This window comes from Ornithorhynchus anatinus, chromosome 7, assembly GCF_004115215.2.
Source record: "Ornithorhynchus anatinus isolate Pmale09 chromosome 7, mOrnAna1.pri.v4, whole genome shotgun sequence".
Lineage (NCBI taxonomy): Eukaryota > Metazoa > Chordata > Mammalia > Monotremata > Ornithorhynchidae > Ornithorhynchus > Ornithorhynchus anatinus.
The window spans coordinates 42,065,846-42,085,645 of NC_041734.1; the positions used below are offsets into that span (position 1 = coordinate 42,065,846).

At 50.6% G+C, this 19,800-nt stretch overlaps 1 protein-coding gene across 1 annotated transcript in view; it reads left to right on the forward strand.

The window, feature by feature from the left end:
* Positions 1 to 50: 50 nt before the first annotated feature.
* Positions 51 to 19,800, forward strand: part of ESPNL (espin like) — a 46,281-nt gene continuing 26,531 nt past the window's right edge. The window contains exons 1-5 of the mRNA XM_039912733.1: positions 51 to 1,106; positions 3,439 to 3,612; positions 13,086 to 13,096; positions 19,255 to 19,268; positions 19,337 to 19,515. Coding sequence (XP_039768667.1) covers positions 813 to 1,106; positions 3,439 to 3,612; positions 13,086 to 13,096; positions 19,255 to 19,268; positions 19,337 to 19,515 — 672 coding nt within the window. The 5' untranslated portion in view covers positions 51 to 812. The remainder of the gene's footprint in view (positions 1,107 to 3,438; positions 3,613 to 13,085; positions 13,097 to 19,254; positions 19,269 to 19,336; positions 19,516 to 19,800) is intronic.

The following is a 19,800-nucleotide window of genomic DNA, read 5'->3' on the forward strand; positions in this document are numbered from 1 at the left end:
TTCATATGGCAAAGTTTCCTTGGTTCTTGGTTTCCCTGTGTGTCTGACCGAAGCAGCTCTTCGGTGAGGATTCAAAGTAATTTCTCCTTTTTGTGACAATAGGGAAGTCAACTTGGGGCTTGTTTTTTAAACAGGGCACCTCAAGACATGACACACAGTGTGACCTGGAAGGCCTTCCTTTACTCAAATGAGAATTGGAGGGGAGGAGGGAAGGGAGGAAGGAGGGAGGGAAGAAAGAAGGGGAATAAGCCACAGGTAGGGAAGGAGAGCAAAGGTGGGAAATGCGCTCAGCCGTAACTCTCAAAGGGTCAGTAGAAGGTCAGGCAGGAAGAGCCCAGAAAATAGGTGGTGGCGGTAAGTGTTGTCCAAGAATCAATCAATGGTATTTATTGAGCCAGTTGCTGATCAATCTGGGCAAGGGATGCCCACCTCACCTCCCCCAGTTCAATTCAATTGAAGTTGCATTCCCCCTCCCTCCCATTCTAATGGCTGCAGAGAGAGCCAGCTTGGGTCAGGGCCAAAGCCTGATCTCCTTAAGTAGCGGTTGCATGTCCTGGGTTGCGGCTCCCCGTCCCCAGGGGAGAGTGTTTTCTGTGGCCGAATCAATCCCTCGAAGGACTCCAGCTGTCTCCAGGCCCGGTGACGCCCCTGCCCTGACCCCCTCCGTCTTCCATATGCCCTCCGCACAGCCTTATCGGTAACCGGAGACAGTGGCTCCCGTCCACGTATGAAACGGGAAGCGGCAGGCGTGGGAGTGAGTAGCTCCCCGGAGGGACGGAGGTTCCCGAGGTAGAGAGCGGGCTGGCTCAGGGATGGGAGATCAAAGGGCAATTTTAGCCGCCAGGGATGGGGACTTGACCACCTTAGAGCGTCTCTTTGAGGATGGTCTCCTGAAACAGGGCGTCACTGATGCCCAGGGGGCAGGGCCCGTCCACCATGCCTCCAGAGGGGGCCACCTGGAGTGCCTCAAGTTCCTGGTACAGAGAGCCGAGCTTCCGGGGAACCAGCGGGCTAAGAACGGGGCGACTCCAGCGCATGACGCGGCAGCCACGGGTCACCTGGCTGAGCTACAGTGGCTGATGCGAGATGGCGGCTGTGGCGTGCAGGTAGGGGGGCCGCCTTGCCTCCGAGGGAACAGAGTAAAGCGGGCGGGGGCGGGGAGAGGACGGAAGCGATGCAAGTTATGGGGGGAGACGGGCCCCGGATCCCCCTCTTGAGGTGCTTCCTATTTCAAAAATGAGTTTGGGACCATATTCCTGCTGCTGGAATGCACGGGAGATGGTGGGTTTGGGGGAACCGGCTGTGGGGCTAAAATGGACAAATAACCAACTGGTCCCCAAAGTGGGAAATGTTGGCTCTTTCTTGCTCTGTACCGTTCTGTTATTCTCAAATAGTTTCTTCAGATGCACCGATTTCCTAAAGGTCTCTGAACAGTAGTATAAAATAGAACTTGCCTAAATAGGAGTTTCCTGAATTCCGAGCGACCGAACGTATCATTCATGAACTGGAGGGATTTAGCCACTGGAAACGTGGGTCGTAGTCCGTGCAAACTGAAATGGTAAATCAATCAATGGTATTTATCGGTATTTGGTAATAGTAGTGTTTAGTAATGGTATTTAGAGAAGCAGCGTGGGTCACTGGAAAGAGCCCGGGCTTGGGAGTCAGAGGTCATGGGTTCGAATCCCAGCTCGGCCACTTGTCAGCTGTGTGACTTTGGGCAAGGCACTTCACTTCTCAGTGCCTCAGTTGCCTCATCTGTAAAACGGGGATAAAGACCGTGAGCCCCACGTGGGACAACCTGATTCCCCTGTGTCTACCCCAGCGCTTAGAACAGTGCTCGGCACATAGGAAGCGCTTAACAGATACCAACATTATTATTGTCAGCTGTGTGACTTTGGGCAAGTCACTTCACTTCTCTGGGCCTCAGTTACCTCATCTGGAAAATGGGGATTGACTGTGAGCCCCACTTGGGACAACCTGATCACCTTGTATTTCCCCCCCCCCGCCCCAGCGCTTAGAACAGTGCTTGGCACATTGTAAGCACTTAAATGCCATCATCATCACTATTATTATTATTATTATTGTTTATTGAGTTCTTACTGTGTGCCGAGCACTGAATTAAGTATGAGTAAAGGGCCTCAGACTAGTGTCTTGAAGGAACGGCGAGGAAAGAGGAGCAATTTGAAAGATGGGGTGGGGGAGTGATAATCAGAGAAACTTCTGGCTGAAACAGGTGGAGCAGTTTCTAGCTCGGGTGCAACCGTTGAGCGCTGCAGGCAACGGAATTGACCAGTTTGAGCGGGATCCTTCTTTCCCCGACTGCCCATGTTAGCTTGATTTAGCACAGCCAGCCTGAACTTCCTTTTCCCTTCTTCTCTGCAGGTGATTCAGTTTGCCTGTAGAATGCTCTGATAGAATTTGCTCCCCCTCCCCAGTGGCCCAGAGGGCAGTGAGGGGAAGGGCTTTAATGAATGAATGTATTTACTGAACATTTCCTGCGTGCAGAGCATTGTGTTCAACCTTGGGAAAATAGAGCAGAATGGAGAGACCTGATCCCTGTCCTCAAAGCGCTTACAACACCAAATTGTCAGGGCGTGAGGGCCCCCGGGCCTTGACAACTGAGACCCTTTAACCCAGGGAGTTAATTTAAATAAACACGATTGAAAAGGCAGAGCACTGCAGATTTTCATGGTGTTGAAGCACATCGTCATCATCAATGCTTCTTGAGTGCTTACTCTGTGCAGAGCACTGTAGTAAGCGCTTGGAGAAGTACAGGACAAGATCTAGTAGACACGTTCCCTGCCTACATGTTCAGGATTCCTGGGCGGTAAGTGAGGTCCATGGTAAAGAGCGAGGGCAATTAGCCACACCAGTAGAGTTAACCACACTGAGAATGAATTAACACCCCCTGTCTCTCACTAAAGGGGGTGGATCATGCCCCGAAGGTTTCTGGGGCCAGAGAAACACCCACGAACTAAGGAAGAGGGAGAGAGCCTGAAGGTAAAGATCCCTCTGGGGTCAGTCAGTCAGTTAATCGTATTTACTGAGCGCTTATTATGTGCAGATCACTGAACTAGTGCTTGGGGGAGTTCAGTGCAACAGAATAAGTAGACACGTTCGGTGCCCATGATGAATTTACAGTCAGAGACCATGATGGGCAGATTCTAATGGTACCAATCGTCGGCCCATTTGATAGTCAATCATATTTCAATACCTACTGAGCACTTAGCGTGTGCAGACCAGTGTACCGAGTACTTGGAAGAGTACAATGCAACAATCTATCAACCATTCCCTGCCCACAACGAGATTACAGTCTAGAGGCAGAGTCCCGATGACCCCAGGACTTGGCCAGCGGTCGGCCCGGATCCCCAGCCTCCAGTGGCTTCCCCGTTGGTCTTTGTCGGCCCCAACCCTAATCCTTCAACCCTGGCGCTGCAGGTGCAGGATGTTTCGGGCGTCTCCCCCCTACACCTGGCAGCGCGTTTTGGGCACCCGATGGTGGTGGAGTGGCTCGTCCGGGAAGGGTACGACCCAGCTGCGGAGACCCTGGAGGGGGCCTCGCCTGTGCACTACGCTGCGGCCAAGGGGGACCTGACCTGCCTGAAGCTGCTGGTGGCCGCAGACCCCAGGTGAGATGCCCGCTGCCTCTTCTCGCGGTCCCCTTGGCTTGGCTCTTCCATCTTAGAGCACAGGGGTTGCCCTGCTGGGCCCACATCAGTAAGATCAGGCGTGAGAGGGCAGGAAATAGGGACTCAGGTTAAAGGCTGGAAGTGTGTGACCAAGCTTGGGAGAATAATAATAATAATGATGATAATAATGGTATCTGTTAAGCATTTACTATGTGCCAAGCACTGGGGTAGATGCAAGGTGATCAAGTTGTCCCACGAGGGGCTCACAGTCTTCATCCCCATTTTACAGATGAGGTAACTGAGGCACAGAGAAGTGAAGCGACTTGCCCAAAGTCACAGAGCTGACGAGTGGTGGAGCCAGGATTAGAACCTACAACCTCTGACTCCCAAGCTCATACTCTTTCCACTAAGCGATACTGGGAGATGATTTCTGGGAGGGAAGAGGTCACAGAGGCCTGAAGATGTTTCCCGATGCTCCGAAATGGCCCCCAAAGATCTTGCCTGGGACTCTCTGATCAACCTACGGGTCCTCATAATATTAATAATTGTGGTACCTGTTAAGTGCTTACTATGTACCAGGCTCTGTACTAAGTGCTGGAATAGATGCTCCGCACACAGTAAGCACTCAATAAACATGAATGAAGGAGTAGATACAAGCAAATCAGGTTGGATATGGTCCCTGTCCCACGTCGGGCTCACAGTCTTAATCCCTGTTTTACAGATGAGGTAACCGAGGCACAAAGAAATGAAGTGACTTGCCCAAGGTCACAAAGCAGACAAGGGCTGGAGCTGGGATGACAGGCCAGGCCCTTCTGATTCCCAGGCTCACGTTGCTCCTTAGCACTGATCCTCATGAGTTGAGGATTAACCCACCCTACCTGAGCAGAGGTCGGATACTGTGCTCTGCACACAGAAAAGTGCTAAATAGATTTGATTGATGGATCAATTGAGCACCCAGTCATCCTTCCTACCCGATTAACTTCTATCTAGCCACACATAGTAAGCACTTAACCAGTGCCTAAAAAAGAAAAAAAAAGCCCACAATTTATTACTATTATCATTATCATTTCCCCACTCGGAAACAGGCAGAGCTCAGGTGCTGCTTGGCCCGAGATCAGTAGATCGGAAGACACAGATAGCACGCCCGGAGTGTGAGGTCGTCTGCCAGCTGGTCTGGGCAGAGGCTGGAAGTCTCTTGTTCTAATACAGGCTCACGTTTGCCCTCCTCAACCTGAGACACCCTGGAGACGTAACGGCTCCGGAGTGAAAAAATGAAGGAGTCGGTCCACGGTATTTATTGAGCGCTTACTGTGTGCAGAACACTGTACCCAGAAGAGCACCCAGAAGAGTACAATACAACGGAGTTGATAACGCGTCCCCTGCTCACCAAGAGCAGACAGTCTAGATGGGGAGACAGACATTAATATAAATTAATAAATTACGGATAGGTGCGTGAGTACTCGGGGGCTGAGGGTGGGATGAATTTCAAGTGCTTTACGGGTACAGATCCAAGTCCGAAGGGATGGAGAAGGGAGAGGGAGTAGGGGAAAAGAGGACTAAAGTGGGGAAGACCTCAGAGGAGATGTGATTTTAATAAGGTTTTGAAGGTGGGGAGAGTAGTAGTCCGTTGTATATGGACAGGAAGGGAGTTTCAGGCCAGAGGGAGGATGTGAGCAAGGTATCAGTGATGAGATAGATGAAATCGAGGTACAGGTGATGTGCATATCCCATTCAGCAAAAGGCATCTTCTGCTAGTAGATCAATCAATCAATGGTATTTATTGAGCACCTACTCTGTGCGGAGCACTGAGCTAAGTGCTTGGGAGACCACAGTACAACCGAGTTGGTGGACACGTTCCCTGCCCCCAACAAGCTTACAGTCTAGAGGGGGGGATGGATGTTAATTGAACAATTTATAGTATAGAAATTAAATGTATGTACATAAGTGCCGTGAGGGAAGGTGAATATCAGATGCCCAAAGGTCACGTATCCGAGTGCACAGGTGATATAGAAGGGAGTAGGAGCTGAGGAAAAGAGGGTTTATTTGGGGGCAGGTCTCTTGGAGGAGATGTGACCTTAAGAATGCTTTGAAGGTGAGGAGAGTGGCCGTCTGTAATACACTGGAGGGGGAAGGTGTGGGAAAAGGATCAGAAGTGAGATAGATGAGATCAGGGCACAGTGAGTAAGAGGAGCCAAGTGTGCAGACAGTGGGAGATCAGTAAGGTAAGGTAGGATGGAAAGAGCCGATTGCATGCTTTAAAGCCAAGGGTAAGGAGTTTCTGTTTGATGCAGAGGTGGATGGGCAGCCAGTGGAGGGTTCTGAGGAGTGGAGAGACATGGACAGGACATTTTTTTAGAAAAATCATCCCTCGAGCCAAGTGAAGTATGGACTGGAGTGGGGAGGTCGGCAGGAGGCTGATGCAGTAGTCAAGGTGGGATAGAGTAAGTTCCTGGATCAGCACGGTAACAATTTGGATGATGAGTAACGGGAAGAGTTTAGCAATACTGTGAAGTTAGAACCTGCAGGATTTGGTGACAGACTTAATATTTGGGTGGAATGAGAGATGAGTCGAGGGCAGTGCCAAGGTGAAGGGCTTGTGAGACGGGGAGGATAGTGGTATCGTCTACAGTGACGGGAAAGACGGGGGAGAACAGGCAGGGTCTGTGTGGGAAGATCCGGAATTCAGTTTGGACACGTTCAGGTTGAGGTGACTGCCGGAAATCCAGGGAGAGATAATAATAATGTTGGTATTTGTTAAAAGCGCTTACTCTGTGCAGAGCACTGTTCTAAGCGCTGGGGTAGATACAGGGTCATCAGGTTGTCCCACGTGAGGCTCACAGTTCATCCCCATTTTCCAGATGAGGTCACCGAGGCCCAGAGAAGTGAAGTGACTCGCCCACAGTCACACAGCTGACAAGTGGCCGAGCCGGGAGTCGAACCCGTGACCTCTGACTCCGAAGCCCAGGCTCTTTCCACTGAACCACGCCGCTTCAGGGAAAGAGTTCAGCAGCAAAGGCAATTGCATTTTAGTAGGAAAAGAGATTTTTAAACGTTGGCGTGGAATAGGGAGTCTGGGTTTCAGCCAGCTGAATAAAAGAGAGGAGGTGACAGAGATACAGTGAGAAGAGTGGCAGCGGAAGAGTAAAATGCATGGTCTGAGTTGTAGTTCAAGGGGAAGGAAGTGAGGCAGGAAGAGAGAAGGTGATTGACCCCCTCGAAGATGGTATTTATGGAGCCCTGAGGTAAAAAACAAGCAGATGAGGTTAGATGTAGTCCCTCCCCCTCATGAAGTTCACAATCTCCATCCCTGTTTTACAGCTAAAATCCTTGCAGACCAGAGAAAGAAAGTAACTTACCCAAGGCCACACAGCAGGTCAGCGGGAGAGCAGAGATTAGAATCCAGGTCCTTCTGACTTTCAGGCCCGTGCTCTATCCCCTACATCGTGCTGCTTCCAAGCCCCGGCACCCCAGGGAGGAAAGCCGATGTCCCGAAGGCAGGAGGAAATGTGAGATTTCAGCGAAGGAGAGAAGTCGGGGCTGAAGATGTAGATTTGGGACTCTGCCTAGAGATGGTGGTAATAATAATAATAATGGTACTTGTTAAGCGCTTACTACGTGCCAAGCACCGTTTTAAGCACTGAAGTAGATACGAGTTAATCCGGTCGAACGCAGTCCCTGTACCGCACGGGCCTCACAGTCTTAATCCCCATTTTACAGATGAGGGAACTGAAGCACAAAGAAGTCGTGACTTGCCCAAGGTCACACAACAGACATGTAGCAGAGCTGGGATTAGAACCCGGGTCCCTCTGTCCCCGAGGCTTTATATCCTGGAATGCCCTCCCTCCTCACGTCCGCCAAACTCATTTTCTTCTCCTCTTCAAAGCCTTACCGAGAGCTCACCTCCTCCAAGAGGCCTTCCCAGTCTGAGCCCACCTTTCCCTCTGTTCCCGCTCCACCCTCTGCTCCTCCCCCTTCCCCCTTCCCCTCCCCTCAGCACTGTGCTCATTTGTATATATTATTTATTACCCTATTTATGTTGTTAATGAGGTGCACAGCCCCTTGATTCTATCTATCGTGATTATGTTGTTTTTGTTTTGTTCTCTTTTGCTCTGCTGTCTCCCCCGATTAGACTGTGAGCCCGTCACTGGGCAGGGATTGTCTCTGTTGCCGAACTGTCCATTCCAAGCGCTTAGTACAGTGCCTCTGCACATCGTAAGTGCTCAATAAATCCTTTGATTATATCCACTAAGCCACACTGCTTCTCTGGTACTTGAAGCCGTGGGAGCAGGTGGGGTCTCTAAGGGAGTGGGCGTAAATGGAGAATAGAAGGGGGGCTAGAACTAAACCTTGAGGCATCCTCTCTATCAGAGGGTGGGAGGCAGACGAGAGTCCAGCAAAAGCAACTGAAAAGGAGAGGTCAGAGAGATGGGAGGAGAACCCGAGAGACGATGGTGTCAGTGAAGCCAAGGCCGGATCAGGTTTCAGGAAGAGCGACTGGTCTACGGTGTCCAAGGCTGATCTGCCATTATCTATGGTCTACAGATGTCATAATCTAATGCTAAATTGAAATGGGCTTTAATCTCCCTATCAAATCAATCAAAATCCTTCAAGGTACTGAACAGCCTTATCTAGAAAGCAGCAGCAGCATTGCAGTTCAATAAGTAAACTGGAACAGCGTTAAAAGACGGTGAGTATTTTAACAGGTAAGAGTAGTAATAATATTTACTGGGCACAGTGCAGTATTAAGCGCTTGGGAAATATAAGGCAAAGAAGTGACATGTCCTCTGTCCACGAGGTTCTTACACTAATGCATGAAACAGACAAATGTTTACAGGTAGAGTGATCTTACTAAATAATTGAATGTACAGCTGGATAAACAGATATGCAAATGTGCTGGGGATTGTATAAATTAGTACGTAAGTGCTAGAGATGATTGATGGGTTAATCAATCAACCAGTGGTGTTTACTGAGTACTTTAGCTCGTGCAGAGCGCTTGGGAAAGTACAACACACTCTCGGGCGAGCTCGACACCTCCCTCTGGCTCAAAACTACCAGAAGCAAGATGGGCTCACCTGTCTTTCCCCAGGGGAGCCCAGGTTAATATGCTCCACTTCCACGGCTTCCTACCACGTCTCTCTTCCCCGTCCCCAACAACAGGTAATAATAATAATGTTGGTATTTAAGTGCTTACTATGTGCCGAGCACTGTTCTAAGCGCTGGGGTAGATACAGGGAAATCAGGTTGTCCCACGTGAGGCTCACAGTCTCAATCCCCGTTTTACTGTCGAGGGAACTGAGGCACAGAGAAGTTAAGTGACTTGCCAATGGTGCTGGATCTGGGATTCGAACCCATGACCTTTGACTCCCAAGCCCGGGCTCTTGCTAATAAGCCACGCTGCTTTCCTAGTGGCTGCTGGGAGAGAGGGTAAGGACTGAACTGAATACATTCTCCCTGTCCAGGCTGAAGACAACGGGCCATAGATGTCCCTGGTGGAAGGGCACCTGAGGAGCGGAAGGAGGGAAGGAATGGGAAGCGAGGGGGAGATAGAGTGACATGGCCTAGTGAGAAACAGCGTGGCTTAGTGGGAAGAACATGGGCCTGGGAATCAGAGGACCTGGGTTCTAATTCCAAATCCAGCCCTTGCATGTTGTGTGACCTTAGCCAAGTCACTTAACATCTGTGTCTCAGTTTTCCCAACTGTAAAATGAGGATTCAATAACTGTACCACCTGTTACTTAAGCTGTAAGCCTAATGTGGGTCAGGGACTGTGTCGAACCCGTTAAGCCGTGTCTATTTCAATTCGTTGCATAGTGCTTTACATATAGTAAATGCTGAACAGATATAATAACAATAATAATAATAACACCATGCAATAGAGTTGGTAGGCACAATCCCTGTCCACAGAGAGGATCCGTGAATTAATTGGGGATGGATTGTTAGAAAAAATGAGATTTTTAGGAGAGTACTGAATTTAGGGAAAGCTCTGGCCTCTAAGATTTGGGGAGGGATGGGGCTACCAGACATGTAATAATAGTAATTATTAAGCACTTGCTGTATGTAAACCACTGTAACCTTTGGCAGATCACCTCACATCTCTGTGCCTCAGTTACCTCATCTGCAAAATGGGGATTGAGCCCCACGCAGGACAGGGACTGGGTCCAACCCAATTTGCTTGTATCAACCCCAGCACTTAATACAGTGCTTGGTACATAGTAAGTGCTTAACAAATACCACCGTGATCATCATCACTGTACTAAGTCCTGGCAAAGAATATACAGGTAGGAATTGGACATGGTTCCTGTCCCTCAGGGGACTCACAATCTAAAATAAAATTACACCTTCATAGTGCTTTTAAATTTTTCCAAATCACCGTCACATCCAAGTGAGCTCCAAAGAGAGGAATGGTTTTTATTCCTATTGAACAGATGAGGAAACCAAGGCACAGAAACAAGAGATTCACATGAAGCAGGTCAGCGGAAGAGTTGGGATTGGGAGCCAGGTGTCCTAACTCCCAAACTAAGTTCTTTTCACTAGGCCTTCAAAGAGCGTAACGTGGGACTGACGGTGAAGACATCTAGCACGAGAGGTCTTGACTTTTCGGCTAAGGCTCTTTATGTAAGGCCTATTTCTGAAATGTCCTTTTGGTAGAAGATCTTCCCCGTGATCCAAATCAGAGTGGAAAGAAACAATTCAAGTTGATTCTTGATTCCAATCAACCGTTGCTTGGAGAGCATCACGCGGATTGGCGACGATTTTGGACGCGTATATACCAGTTTGGCCACCGAATCCATCCTGGGAACTCTGATCAGTCAATCGATGGTATTTATTGAGCACTTACTGTGTTTAGAGGACCGTATTAAGCGCCTGAGAGAGTACACTAAAACAGAGTTAGTGGACATGTTCCCTGCCCACAATGATTTTACAGTTTAGAGAGCTTACGGTCTAAAGGCATTTAAATTCTGATGTCCAAATGTCCAGCTAATTTCCTGTCCGGCCGTCGTCCCCCTCCCACTGCTGCTTTTTAGAGCCTTAGAGCCATCTCCTTAGCTGGGAGAGAAGGGCAGCCGGATCCCCCTGACCTCCCGAGTGGCAGCTGTCAATCGAACATTCTCTCGGCTCAATCGATAGGTCCACAAGAGCTTTGTCAGACAGCAAAAACATCCACTTTGGGGCTCATATCAGTGGCTGTGAGTTAAACCTGAAATTGTCTAGAAAAATGTAGTATTTGTCCAACAGTGGCAATACACCCTGTTCCAAAGTTTTGGTAATATGGGATCAAAATTGCTAAAGAGCCAGCCCCACCTCATTCCCGCCAACCCAATTCTCCCGCTGGCAAGCCGGGCACCTCTCTTTTGCTCACAACCCCCAGAGGCGGGGTGGGTTCACCTGTCTGTCTCCCCCCGGGGGGGCCCAGCTCAACTTGCTCCACTTCCGCGGCTTTCGGCCAGCCCCCGGCCCATCCTGGCCCTGCTCGGCACCGGGGTCCTAGTGGCTCTGGGAGAGAAGGTGAGTACCGAATGCATTCGCTTTGTCCAGGCTGAAGACAACAGACAACAGCCCCGAGGGGCGGGACGGGGGGCAAGTCACTTAACTTCTCTGTGCCTCCAGTTTCCTCGTCTGTAAAACGGGCATAAAATTCTCTTTCCCTCTTAGACCGAAAAACCCGTGTTCGTTCACTCATGCAATAGGATTTATTGAGCGCTTACTATGTGCAGAGCACCGGACTAAGCGCTTGGAACGAACAAGTCGGCAACAGATAGAGACGGTCCCTGCCCTTTGACGGGCTCACGGTCTCATCGGGGGAGACGGACGGACGAGAACGATGGCGGTAAATAGAGTCGAGGGGAAGAACGTCTCGTAAAAACGATGGTAGCTGAATAGAATCGAGGCGACGTACGTTTCATTAACAAAATAAATAGGGTAATGAAAATATATACAATTGAGCGGACGAGTACGGTGCCGAGGGGATGGGAAGGGAGAGGGGGAGGAGCAGAGGGAGATGGGGGGAAAAGAGGGTTAAGCTGCGGAGAGGTGAAGGGGGGGCGGTGGAGGGAGTAGAGGGAGAAGGGGAGCTCAGTGTGGGAAGGCCTCTCGGAGGAGGTGAGTTTTAAGTAGGGTTTTGAAGAGGGGAAGAGAATCAGTTTGGCGGAGGTGAGGAGGGAGGGCGTCCCGGGACCGCGGGAGACGTGGCCCGGGGGTCGACGACGGGACGGGCGAGACCGAGGGACGGCGAGGAGGTGGGCGGCGGAGGAGCGGAGCGTGCGGGGTGGGCGGTGGAAAGAGAGAAGGGAGGAGCGGTAGGAAGGTACAGGGACTTTGAATTATCCGCTTACATTGTTTTAATCCCACTATTTAGAGTGCTTGGCACATAGAAAATGAATTTAACAGTTATTTATTATTATTTATTATCATTATTGGCCAGGAAATCCCCGTTCACCTTTGCTTGGCAACAAAGACCAGGTTGCCCCAGGCAGATTCAGGTCTCTCCAAAAGCTGTTTTCCTCTGTCTAAGTTTACAAGTCTCTCCAGACACTTCTTTCTGAGGGATTGGGGGGACAGGAGGAGCCTGATCCAGACTCCACCCTAACCTTGCGTTCTCTAGTTCCCTCAGTTTTCTCTATCCTGGACGCCCCCTTTTTTTTTTTTTTCTTTTTGGTTCCCAACTGCAACATCCCACAAGCCGCTCTCCTCTCCCGAAAGTATGGATGCGTATAGTTAGGGGGCACGTCCAGGCTTCTTCCCATTCATGCTCTAGTACTGTAGCAAGCTGACAGGGGTGTGGGAGACGTAGTGCGTCGTTACCACCCAAAGCCCTTAGGAGGGTATTTGGATTGATCGTACGTCAGGAAAATGGGAAACAAGTGTTTGGGATGTAAATGGGCTAATGTACAAATGAGAGCCACCTCATCCTCTCTCTCTTCCCCACACTGTGGAAGAGTGACAGAACCATGTCTGAGGCGCTGCCAACCGGAGATATCTCTAATAATAATAATGTTGGTATTTGTTAAGCGCTTACTATGTGCCGAGCACTGTTCTAAGCGCCGGGGGCTGAAAAGATGGTTCGAAACAAGGCACTGTTGGATGTTTGTCAGGGATTCCGGGAAAGATTACACCTTACCCAGTGCAGTTTCGCTGGGACATATTATTCGATCCATGAGATCAAACACCAGGAATGCATTATTAAATATGAGCATCTTGAATACATTGAGCGCCATCTGGGGATTTAAAACCGAGCCCCTTGGAGGGGCTTTAGAGAGAAGAGGATTCAGAGGCCGCGGTTGTCTGTTGTCAAGAAGGAAGGGAGAATCTTTATCTTGAGACTTCGGGAACAAGAACCTGCCTAGAAAAACTGAATAGAGGGGTAACGGGTCATCCCGAGACACTTAGACTCTCTCTCCTCCTCGCTGGTCAAGTTCCAACTGGGGCCCAAAGTACAGTGAACAAATAGCAGGGCAGATTGGACATTAGTCCCTGCTGAGGGAAAATAGGTCTGGTTTAGTTGCTGGGATGTGTTTCACGAGGACAGGTAGGGATGGAAAGGTCTATCTATTTTGGCATCTGTTAGTCCCCAAAATTTAATTTGTGACCAACGGGTAGAAATTCGGCCACGATGACCGAGGGGTACTATGAGGTTTTTCCTGAGGGTCTTTTCGGGCCGAGGTATGAGGTCTGTATAGAGCTCCTCTCCCGGTATCCCAAAATCCAGGGAAGGCACTCCTGGGAGGCTGCCTTCCACCTTCCGCGTAGCCAGGAGGAGAAGGCCCAGCCTTCCTTCTTCCAAATTTGGCCTGAAAAATGAGCTCTTAATATTTCTCAAGAAACAGGGTGAATGGAGAAGCAGCGTGGCTCAGTGGAAAGAGCACGGACTTTGGAGTCAGGGCTCATGAGTTCGAATCCCAGCTCTGCCACTTGTCGGCTGTGTGACTGTGGGCAAGTCACTTAACTTCTCTGTGCCTCAGTTCCCTCATCTGTAAAATGGGGAGTAAGACTGTGAGCCCCACGTGGGACAACCTGATTCCCCTATGTCTACCCCACGGCTTAGAACAGTGCTCGGCACATAGTAAGCGCTTAACAAATACCAACATTATTATTATTATTATTACTGAGAAGGAGAAGGGCTTAGTGAAAAGATCACAAGGCTGGGAGTCAGGAGACCTGGACTCTAATCCCAGCTCAGCCATTTGCCTGCTGAGTGACCTTGGGCAACTCACTTTACTTCTCAGTACCTCAATTTCCTCATCTCTAAAATGGGAATTCAGTGCTTGTTCTCCCTCCCTTTTGGCCCGGAGGACAGGGGCTGCATCCAATCTGATTATTTTTTATCTACCCTAGTGCTTAGTTAACTGCTTGGACCGCCGTAAGTGCTTAACAGACACCACTATTTTTCTACTTGAGAAATAACCATCTCTGGCCTTGGTGAGAATCTTGGTTTCAGCACAGGGAAAGTAAGACGAGCACAAGTCGCCACAGCTTCCAGTGGGTGGGAAGCAGTGTAGCCTAATGGATAGGGCCCCGGCCGGAGACTCAGAATGACGTGGATTCCAATCCCACCTCCCCCACTTGTCAGCTATGTGACCTTGGTCGACTCACTTACCTTTTTGGAGCGTCATCTGTAAAATGGGGATTAAGACTGCGAGCCTCATGTGAGGCATGAACCGTGTCCGACCTGATAAACTCGTACCTACCCAAGTGCTTAGTACAATAATAATAATGATGGTATTAGGGAAGCAGCACGGCTCAGTGGAAAGAGCCCGGGCTTTGGAGTCAGAGGTCATGGGTTCGAATTCCGGCTCTGCCACTCGTCAGCTGTGTGACTGTGGGCAAGTCACTTCACTTCTCTGTGCCTCAGTTCCCTCATCTGTAAAATGGGGATGAAGACCGTGAGCCTCACGTGGGACAACCTGATTTCCCCGTATCTACCCCAGCGCTTAGAACAGTGCTCGGCGTATAGCGCTTAACAAATACAACATTATTATTAAAGTGCTCACTACGTGCCAAGCACTGTTCTAAGCGCCGGGGGGGATACAAGGTATCCACGTGGGGCTCACAGTCTTAATCCCCATTTTACGGATGAGGGAACTGGGGCACAGAGAAATGAAGTGACTTGCCCAAGGTCTCACAGCTGATAAGTGGCGGAGGCCCCAACCTCTGCCTCCCAAGCCCGGGCTCTTTCCACTAAGCCACACTGCACGTATCTATCCCAGTGGCACGTAGTAAGCACTTAACAGATACCACAGAAAATATCTTAAACCCCAAACGACCCAGTGATATTTAACGCAAGGGAGGGAAAACCGGAAAGGACATCTTTAGGGTTTGGGTCGGGTTGTATTATGTTTCATCCAGACCAATTTCCCACTCCTTATCTCTCTCCCCTGCCCCCGCCTCGCAGCGCGGGGCTCCTAATGGAGCCTCAGGGAACGCAGCCGTCGGTGCCAAATCTGCTTTCAGCACCCCTCTCGTATTTGTGTCCCGGAGCCTCCGATGAGCCTGAGCCGAGTCTTTCCATGGATTCGATTTCATATTGGCGGGAGGCATGAGCGCTCACGCTTGACCTGCAGCAGCCTGGCTTCTCGTTTTTTCCACGGCGGCCTTTGCGCTCCCCGAGCAGGGGGGAGGATCCGATCAGGTGGGATCACTTAACAGACACACATCATCGCGGTTTCAGGAATTGTCCTGGCATCTAACGGGTGGCCCCCCGCGACCCTGTGCTCCGCACACAGTAAACGCTCAATAAGTAGGATCGACAGATTGATGCCCACTTCTCAGGCACCCCAGGGACACTCAAGGTTGGCTACCATCTGCCATCTCAGAGGTGATCCTGGGGTGCGATCGATCGGTCAAACAGTGGTGCTTATTAAGTGTTTACTCTGTGTAGAGCACTGTACTAAACGCTTGGGTCCTTATAGTCCTTTTAGTCTGCGAGCCCGTTGTTGGTCAGGGGTCGTCTCTATCTGTTGCCGAATTGTTCACTCCAAGCGCTTAGTACAGTGCTCTGCACCCGGTAAGCGCTCAATGAATTCGACCGAATGAATATAGCAATGGGCTGGGGGGTGCTCTTCACAGTAAGTGCTCAATAAATATGATTGATTGAAGGAACTTAGCTCTGCAGAGGAGAAACTGAGAATGGTGACAGACGAGGAAGTCAAGGGGTGGGAGGGGTTCGTCCCCTGACTGACTTTTTGGTTCCCCGCCCCCCCAGTCGAGCCTGCCAGGAAGGAAGTCAGTGGAAGGGGTGGTGAAGGTGAAGGCCCGGCAGAGGGAGGGGAAGCCAAAAAAAGAAAATGAAACCAGTGTTGCCATCTGTTGTCTGGTGCCAGTGTCACGACCAATGGGGGTGACTTTCTGAGAGGAGCTCAGGTCACCTTGTAGAATCAATCCATCGGTCGGGGATGTTTATTGAGCGCTTACTTGGGAGAGTTCAATAAACTAGAGTCTGTCAATATGTACCCCGCTCTCAGTGACTTTAGAGTCTAGAGTGGGGAGACAGAGGATAGAATAATAATAATAATGTTGGTATTTGTTAAGCGCTTACTATGTGCAGAGCACTGTTCTAAGCGCTGGGGTAAACACAGGGGAATCAGGTTGTCCCACGTGGGGCTCACAGTCTTAATCCCCATTTTACAGATGAGGGAACTGAGGCACAGAGAAGTGAAGTGACTTGCCCACAGTCACACAGCTGACAAGTGGCAGAGCTGGGATTCGAACTCATGAGCCCTGACTCCAAAGCCCGTGCTCTTTCCACTGCGCCACGCTGCTTCTCAAAATAATAATGTTGGTATTTGTTAAGCGCTTAATATGTACAGAGCACTGTTCTGAGCGCCGGGATAGATACAGGATCATCAGGTCGTCCCACGTGAGGCTCACAGTCAATCCCCACTTTCCAGATGAGGTAACTGAGGCACAGAGAAGTGAAGTGACTTGCCCACAGTCACACAGCTGACAAGTGGCAGAGTTAGGAGTCGAACTCATGACCTCTGACTCCGAAGCCCAGGCGATAGAAATCAATACATGACTATCACGTAGGCATCCACGCATCTGATCGCTCAGATATACGCGGCGTTAAGTGGATTACCCTGGGCACAGGATGGAACAAAGCGATGTCACATCATCTCCGAACCTTTGTCCCCCAGGCTCCGGACTCACTGCAAAGACCTCTGGACTGTGAGCTCACCACGGGCAGGAATGTGTCCGTTGGTTGTTACACCGTACTCTCCCAACTGCTTAGTACAGTGCTTTGCACCCAGTAAGGACTCAACGCGCTTGAGTGAATGAATGCACGAATGACCTCCCAGGTTCCTATAAACCTAGGCGCCAGTTCAAAGCTGAGGGACTCCGCGGCAGGGTTTGAGGCGGACGGGGGTTGGTATTCAGTTTACAATATCGGACATAAAGACCGACGTGCCGTATCCGTTCCGGTCAGTAGACCAACCCGGTGCTCAGTACAGCGTCTGGCACGGAGTAAGCACTTAACAAATTCCAGTAAAAAGAAACCCCGCTGAAAACCGGACTGGTATAAAAAGGGGCAACTGGCCACCCTATTTATCCACATCGGGTTTTAACCCACAGGTCACTTGCTCCCGTTGGAGGTGTCTTTGGGCCACCCCTGTGGGTCAGGAGTGAGCTAGATTACAGAAATGCAGCCTCTTCTGCCTGTGATGGCTCCTACCTGACTCAGAGACAGCCATGAATCCTCTCGACCACCCCCGGAGCCCATTTTCGTCGGAGGCGGGAGGAGGCTGAGGGCATTTCCCCCGAAAGGAAGGAACCGCCACAAGCACAAGTGACTGTTTTAACTGAATTCAGCTGGTCGGTGGCCGGATCCAGGCCTGTCTTCAGCCCTGCTCTAAGCTGGACTTCCTGAAGGGCCTTAATGATAATAATAATAGCGTATTATTATTATGTAATAAAGTACTAATAATGTAAGTATATACGTATAACAACGTAAAGTGCTCGACAAATATAGCGTTACTTATATCGTTATCGTTGAGCACTTTAACAGATATATCGTATTTGTTAAGCACTTGCTACGTGCCAGACGCCGTACTGAGGGCTAAAAAAATATTTACGGCACTTGTTAAGAGCTTACTGTGTGCCAAGCACTGTCCTAAGCACTGGAGAAGATAGAAGTTACTGTTGGACAGTCCCTATCCCACACTGAGCTCACTCTTATCAGTAAAAATCCGATATTTACGGATACAGGTAAATATCTGTGCTTTATTTACAGATGAGGTAACGGGAGGCGCAGAGAAGTGAAGCGAACTGTCCGAGGTGACACAGCAGACACGCGGCAGGGCTGGGATTAGAACCCACGGCTTCTGACCCCCAGGCCCGTGGTCTATCCGCTACGCCGTGCTGCTTACGTGATGTTCTCACAGCAGTGTCTGGGATCGTTTGAAAGCACCCTTTCAAGCGAGCGGGAATCACTTTTAAAACAGGACGCTCTGTTTTTGACCTCTGAGCCCTCGGGGCACAGGAACTACACACGGCACCGCGTGAAGCAGTGCGGTCTAGTGGCTAGAGCACAGCCCTGGGAGTCAGAAGCAGCCGGGTTCCGATCCCAGTTCTGCCACTTGCCAAAAACTGTGAGCTTGGACAAATCACCTACTTCTCTGTGCCTCAGTTACCTCATCTGTAAAATGGGGATCGATACTCTGAGTCCCTTGTGGGACACGGACTGGGTCCAACCGGCTCCGCCACTTGTCTGCTGTGTGACCTTGGGCAAGTCACTTAACTTCTCTGGGCCTCAGTTACCTCATCTGCAAAAATGGGGATTAAAAAACTGTGAGCCCCACGTGGGACAATCTGATTATCCTGTATCTCCCCCAGCGCTTAGAACAGTGCTCTGCACATAGTAAGCGCTTCACAAATACCATAATCATTACCTATCCCAGTGTTTAGCGCGGTGCCTGGCGCATAGTATTTAACCAGCACCATGAAAAACGAGCAAAAAACACCCAGCAGAACCACTCCCTTAGTCTAGGCCTCTGAGATCAGTGTCCACAGCATGTGTCTCGTTGTGGGCAGGGATTGTCACTGTTTATTGTTGAACTGTACTTTCCCAAGCTCTTAGCAGAGTGCTCTGCACACAGTAAGTGCTTAATAAATACGATCGAATGAATGAAGGAACGGATCAGTTGGATCGTAAGAACAGCTTAGAAAGCCGGGGGAAACCGGAGCACAGAAAGTGATCTGCGGAAGGGTACAGAGTAAATCAGTGGAAGTAAGCGGAACCCAGATCACTTGACCAACTAATAATAATGATAATGTCGGTATCCGCATAGCGCTTACTATGTGCCGAGCACTGTTCTAAGCGCTGGGGGAGAATCAGGGTAATCAGGTTGTCCCACGCGGGGCTCACACACTTTTAATCCCCATTTTACAGATGAGGTAACTGAGGCACCGAGAAGTGAGGTGACTCGCCCACAGTCACACAGCTGACGAGTGGCCGAGCCGGGAGTCGAGCCCGTGACCTCTGACTCCGAAGCCCGGGCTCTTTCCACCGAGCCACGCTGCTTCGACCGCCCGAGGTCCCACCCGTTAGCCCGTCGGCCTTTGCGTCGTAGCTTCTTTCTTGGCGCAGGACTCCATTCCCTGCGCCCCCTCCTTCCACGTTGCTCTCCGTCAGTCCCGTCGGCAAAGGTGGGAGAAAAACTGCTGACCCCTTTACTGACCCTCTCCCCCCGCCTTTTCTCCCAGAAACTGTGTAGACAAGCAGACCCGGAGCGGAGCCTCCCCGCTCTATCTCGCCTGCCAGGAAGGCCACCTCCACGTCGCCCAGTTCTTGGTGAAGGACTGTGGGGCCAACGTGCACCTGAGAGCGCACGATGGCATGACCATCCTGCATGCGGCGGCCTGCAGCGGTCACTACTCCCTGGTCGTCTGGTTGGTGAGTCGGGAGGGGACGGGAGGCAGAGAGGGAGACGAGGCTGCCCCGGCCCAAGCCCTCTGCCCAGGTCTCCGCCGCCCCCCACCCTCACCACGGCCGCCGTCCACGGTGGTCAGGGATGGGGACGGTCGGCCCCAGCCAAACAGCCGCTCTGCCGCACTCAAACTGGCCCTTCGGGGCTGTGAGCAGGCATTTCCGGCATAACCAGGGGACGTGTTTCCGCGCAGGAGGCAATTCTCGGTCCGTGACCCCGATGGGCCGGCTTAACTGGGCCGGGGATGGGGA